General features: G+C 38.6%; 1 protein-coding gene across 1 annotated transcript; it reads left to right on the forward strand.

Annotated features, from left to right (window-relative positions):
* The first annotated feature begins 1,055 nt into the window (after positions 1-1,055).
* dclre1b (DNA cross-link repair 1B) lies at positions 1,056-6,187 on the forward strand. The gene is made up of 4 exons (XM_084087505.1): positions 1,056-1,725; positions 2,298-2,463; positions 2,584-2,766; positions 4,747-6,187. Exons 1-4 carry the CDS (start codon positions 1,534-1,536, stop codon positions 5,925-5,927), a joined length of 1,722 nt encoding a protein of 573 aa, XP_083943631.1. The 5' UTR covers positions 1,056-1,533; the 3' UTR covers positions 5,928-6,187.
* The last annotated feature ends 262 nt before the right edge of the window (positions 6,188-6,449 follow it).

The raw sequence follows: 6,449 nt of genomic DNA on the forward strand, positions 1-6,449 counted from the left end.
TTAGGCAAAATAAAACAGCCTAAGTCACACTCTTGACATAGGCCAATATACTACAGGGGTAGAAATGCACGATCTGTTCAATTGAGGATGTGGGCGATTTTTTTTACAACAGATGGCTAGCATCAAGAGAATGCAAAAAACATTTTTGTCAAAAAATGACTTAGGCAATTATTTTAGGAAAGTGACGAAATCATAGTTGCGTGATATAAACTGAGATATGAACTAGCAATGCTGATAACACAAAAAGTTCTGAGATGTAAACACAGAATTCCGAGAAAATGTCAGAATTGCGTAATGAGCGACAAACTACCAACCACAGTTTCCCCCTGCCTGTTACGAATTCCTCAAGCTTTAATAGTGATGTGCTAAAAAGATAAAACAGTCGAGCTACTCAGCACTGCATCATGGTGTTATACTGACCTCTAGTGGAGGTAATGGGCGCTGAATATAAAATAAAGCATTCCATTAATATTAGGCCAATCTTGCAAGATTTAAACACAGTTTAGCCTAAAATAAAATAAAAACATATGTTTGTGTTTGATAAGAGAATACAACACGGCCAACATCTAAATATATAAAAAAATCTAAATCTATATCTCATATAACACATTGATTTGACTAAATAAGCGAAAGTAATTGAGCGAACAGCGCCGCCCAGTGGTTACATATTAAAGTGAAAATAATATATGGCCGTATTATATGTGATTTTATTAGCCTACATAATGAACTGCTTCTCAAAGCCAATCACAAAAAGAAAGAAAGAAAGAAAGAAAGAAAGAAAGAAAGAAAGAAAGAAAGAAAGAAAGAAAGAAAGAAAGAAAGAAAGAAAGAAAGACCACAAACATCAATAAAGCAAAATGAGAATTGAACTGAAGCGGCATTTTAAAGCATCTTATTTGAATTTTGACTGGCACTTAATATCATCTATTGTGATCAATACTCAAGGTGGAAGCAGCGATTTCTGGGTTAAGCTCAAGCAAAAGACCCGAAATCTGCACATCACGGAAGTGAGTGACGTCACACGAGCTCGTGCGCGACATCACATGGAGGCGTGGACGTATTTTTTGGCGGACAACCCAGGCGCAAATATCATAGCGCGCTGAAATCGTTTGAATTGGTAAACACACCGCGACATGGCGCTCATCTGCAAAAATAGAGCACATCATCATCTGCCCGGCTAACCGGCCTGCTTAACACACTCGGATAAACAAAGCCTGGCAAGCATGCAGTTACATTTATCCTTTTTTTGTCTGACTTTGTGCCTGCAGAAGCAAAGCGAAACTTAAATGCGATGTCGCTATTCCTTTACTGCTAACGCTGCTTGCTTAAGCTGTCCGTTAACGTTACACTGTTACATTACAAACACTTGCCAGTTCATATCGAATATTGTGCGTGTTTACATTTATGACAGCGCTGCTAGACAAGTGACGCTTTTCAAACGCCAACAAAACCAGTGCAGCCGAAATAAAGCTTTTGTTTTTAACAAAAGGAATAAGCAGTAGGTACCGCCTGAGCTCCTCACAGAAGCATAAAATGAACGGAAAAGTCCTATCGGACACTCCCATAGCCGTAGACTGTTGGCAGCTCCGTAAGTGCCATCACGTCCGACTGTTCTTTCTGTCTCACATGCACGCGGATCACACCTCTGGCCTGTCATCCTCCTGGAGTCACAGGCCCATCTACTGCTCACCCCTCACTGCCAAACTGCTCCAGCTCAAACTGCAGGTGACTGCCGGGGATCATTTCAAAGAAAACAATATATATTTATTTTTATATATCAGTTCTATTTTAGTATTATTTATATACTATTTTAACAATAACAACACTCTTATATATCAAAATCAACTGTAAATTATGTTATATGGAATGACATTTATAGTGAAAAGTGCTATACAATTTCTCTTCAGGTTTAAACATAACATTAATAGTCGGTCAATATTGTAATGTGCTTAGCTTTAGTACAGTAACCGTATAAAATCCTGTTTTATTTCATTTTCACAAACAGCATGTTTTCTATAATATCAAGTTTTTTTCTCACTCGGTATAAATTGGTCTTTATACAGTGCATGCATGTATTTAGCTGTCTTTATATTTACGAAGGGGCCCCTTCTATATTTGGGGGTCCTTAAGTTTGAAAACCTCAGAGGTCTAGAAAACAAAATGGATGAAAAATAATAAACAGATTCCATAGAGATTATGTTTAATCCTGGACCTAATATCCAGAGATGAATAAAAGTACACTTTTCTATGCTAAATGGCTGAAACATTGAAAAAATGTGTCATGTTGTGATCTACAGGTCAGACAGAAATGGATTCGTCCCTTGGAGATTGGGGAAGCTCACATGCTGTTGCTAGATGATCTTGGAAAAGAGCGGCTGACCGTTACTCTAATAGATGCCAATCACTGCCCTGGGGCAGTTATGTTTCTCTTCGAGGGATACTTTGGCACCAGACTCTACACTGGTGAAAATTTATATTATGGAAATGCACAATATTCTAATAGTTTTTCTTTAGAAAGTTATTGATTCTCACTGTCACATATTGAGATTACATTTTAATGATGGTTAATGTGTATTGTCTCAGGTGACTTCCGTTATACCCCATCCATGCTCCGTGAGCAATGTCTGAGGAACAACACTACCATTGACGTGCTGTATCTGGACAACACAAACTGTGACCCCACTCGAGCTGTACCTTCTCGTCAGCGAGCCACTCAGCAAATTAAAGAGATCATTAGGGCTCATTCTGGATACGCCGTCGTTATTGGTAAGACTCTCACACTTTCAACATTAAAGAATTTCAAAGATGTCACGGTGAGGAAATTTTAACACCGGTATATAAACTTGCGACAACACCAGTATTACAGATAACACTGTGATTCACTGTTGAATGCGTCCTCCCTTTTCAATTTCGAATTCGCAATCACGTTTTGCCCACTCTGTGTAGGCCTATAATTTGCCACTATTTATATGCAGGGTATTGAAATCACTATTGAATGCGTACTCTGTGTATAGGGAGTGGCTGTACTGTCCTGGCTGTAATACAAGATATTTGTCAATGACGATCAAGATCTGTTGCGCACCAAATCCTCCTCCATCGTCTTGTCAGTCATCTCTCCTTGCTCTCGTCATGTGATAAGTGAAATCTGACTCCTTCTGCACTGTGCTGCAGCTCGTGCTGTATGGAGCAGAGCAGACACTTTCAGTTTATAAGTGTATCATCCGTTGTCTAGGGGTGTTCGATTCGGTGTTTTCTGGAGTTAACTCTGATTCCCGACTCCATTTGCTCCATTTACTTTGTCAAAACAGGGTCGGTAATATAGGAATACAAGATTGCCGTCATTATTACACACTAGGCTATTCTTTTTTTCCGACTCAAAGCCTAAAACTAACTTTATAAAAAAAAACACTTTTAGCGAGACTGTGTCACCATCATTTCCTAGTTGTTGCAAATACTACCTAATTTTAAAGAGGAAAATATTATGATTAGTTTTATGATTATGAACACAAATTAGGATATCATGGCAAACCAAATTAACCGATGAAACCACAAAGTTGGCATGGAGGTATGTATATAATTACAATGTTATTGGCTGTTATTTAATTGTAAATAAGCTACTGTACATGTAGGATAAAACTATGTGACTAATGTTGTTTCTGCGACAGATCCAGCTGTCTTACGCATGAATGAGCGATTTCAGACACAGCAACGGACATTGACATCAAGAGGCGATTTCTGTGCTGGAGTCGACTCCAAAACTAGGGCTATTAAGAGTCGACTCCTTATCACTACCATTTTCCAACTGATCTAAATGGTTTTCATTTCTATAAAAAAGTTAAACTTGGGCAAGTAAGGTCATTGATGTACGGCCAAACACAGTGTAACACAGGCTACCTTAGCAAGCGAATACCATAACTGTAATGATAACTATACAGTTTTAATAATCGCTCTAATTCTGTGAGAATAGGGAAGTCCACATCTCCACAAAACAGTTTCAAACAAATTACAACGATAACGACACAGAGGAATGATATTGTTGGAAAAAAAAAAAATTCCAGCTGATAAACAATACAAATATTGAGAATCAGAATCCAGAGCTTGAGCATTTAAAGTGGCAGACATCAAAAAGCCTCCAAATATATTTAGGTGACTCTTTTCTCTCTCCCATTTTACATACTTCTATGTCGTTCAAAAGTATGGGGTCAGTAAGAAATTAATACTTTTATTCAGCAAGGATGCATTCAGTTAATCAAATGTGACAGTAAAGACTTTTGTACAAATAAATGAACTTTTTATTCATCAAAATTTGTGTAACTTTTTATTCTTTAAATTATCCTGAGGGATTCTGTTTTCCTGTTTTCAACATTGATAATAATAATAATTGTTTCTTGGGCACATAATTATCATATTAGAATGACTTCTGAAGGGTCATGTGAGACTGAAAACTGGAGTAATGGCTGCTGAAGATTCAGTTTTGCCATCACATGAATAAATTACTTGAATTACTTTCCTTTGTGAGCATAAGAGACGCACTTCAAAAATATATTTTAAAAAAATTACCAACCCCAAACTTTTGAATAGTAGTGTATATACATCTTATTAATTTTTTTCATATTCATGTATCGACTAATTAATGTTATGTAGAAAACATACTGTAAAAAGTGACTGAATTCACCTCACACTTTTGAGTTTGTTTGATATTTTAAAATTGCAATAATTATTAATGAGCCTGCTATCTGTTATCAGGTCTTTACTCTCTGGGTAAAGAGTCCCTGCTGGTGGAGCTGGCTATGGAGTTTAAAACATGGGTGGAGGTGGATAGAGAGCGTCTGGAAACCTTGCGAGTTCTGGAGCTTCCTGATGTTTTCACCACTGACTCTGGTGCGGGCCGTATTCGCGTGGTCTCTCAGTCTGTTATCAACGCCTCCAACTTGCTGGCGTGGAATAAAGTGCAGCCTACCATCGCTATATTGCCCACCAGTCGCCCTATGGTCTCCTGCCACCGTAATGTCTATGTGGTGCCATACTCTGATCATTCCTCCTACCAGGAGCTAGAGGACTTTGTGTCTGCCCTGCATCCTGTCTCGCTAGTGCCTATAGTGGGCAACTGCCTGCCTTATTTTTCTTCCCTTCTGAGCCCCCGCAAGAAGTCTAAAGAGGTGGTGATTCCAGAGTCAGTCAAGCACTACATGATGAACAATTCTAACATTCAGGCCTCCACAAACAGCATAACAGGAGTGCTTCAAAGAACCTCACGTCCTGAGTCTCGAGGGGTGGTGTTTGACTCTCCAGAGTCAAAAATAACCCGACTTAGTCACAATGACGGGGATTCAGATGATGCGGATGTAGATCATGATACTATGAATTCTAAGATGGATCAAGATTCTGACTGCATTCTTCTAGACATGAGCACCGACTCCTACCATGGCCCACACGGCAAGCGTTTGAATCTCGTCCGAGTTGCATCGGAAGATGTCGTCACGATTGGCAGCAGCCTTCCTCCGGATGACAACGAATCCATTAGTACACTTAAAGATGTAGGATCACCTGATCGCAGCTCCTTGTACGAATGTGAGCATGAAAGTCCAACAAAATCATCCAAGGAGAAGAGTCCTCAAATGGGAAGCACCAACTCTAGAGAGATGTGCTCTTCGATGGACAGCATCAGCATCCATGATCAGTCCTGTGTTTCCGCTGCGGCTGCGCTCACACCCCCTGAAACAAGACCAGTGACCTCTGCCTTGACCCTCAGATTAGAGCGAGAGCAGTGGCTCCTTCAGAACTTCACCATTCCTGCTGAAGAATGCAAAAGTGACCACGTGTTGTGTGGACTTTATGAAATGTATCGCATTAATCAGGTTGATCTTCCCAAACCACCAGGTGATCCTCTTGAAGCGGCTATAAAGGAGATTCAAAAGTCTCAATAAAGCAGTTTGTGATTAAGATAAGCACTTATGTTTATGTAAATGTTTAATAATTATGTATCAGTGACAACAGTATTGTCTCCAAGTCATTAGTGCTGTGCCAAAAACTGTTGATGGCATCAATCTGATGGTATTATTTTCATTAGTTTTAATGTTTGACACATAACACCAACATGTTTTCATATGTAGCATTTACAAAGCACCTTATTGTGGCAGATTTGAATAAGTGTTCTCATTAAAAGTGATCTTTGTCTTTGTCAAAATTGTCTTTATTACAAATAATCTTTAGATAAATCTTTTAATTAATGCATATGATTTTTAGACTTTTTAAACTATAAACATTTCAGTTTCATGTGTAGAATATTGATGAAGCATCCAAATTAACTTTTATTTAATGTGAGAAATGTTTGGCAGCCTGAAACAGACGGACACGGGATAGAAAATGTGCATGTTGAGATGTGTGACAGACCAAGGATTTGAAGTATTGAAGTATCTTGGTGGTATTTTTAAATTAGCATAAACTTC

This window comes from Abramis brama (genome assembly GCF_963993115.1).
Source record: "Abramis brama genome assembly, chromosome: 16".
Lineage (NCBI taxonomy): Eukaryota > Metazoa > Chordata > Actinopteri > Cypriniformes > Leuciscidae > Abramis > Abramis brama.

Coding starts and splice junctions, on each gene's coding strand:
- dclre1b (XM_084087505.1), top strand. CDS start 1,534: ATGAACGGAAAAGTCCTATCGGACACTCCCATAGCCGTAGACTGTTGG. Junction 2,464..2,583: donor TGGCACCAGACTCTACACTG/GTGAAAATTTAT, acceptor GTATTGTCTCAG/GTGACTTCCGTTATACCCCA. Junction 2,767..4,746: donor TGGATACGCCGTCGTTATTG/GTAAGACTCTCA, acceptor ATCTGTTATCAG/GTCTTTACTCTCTGGGTAAA.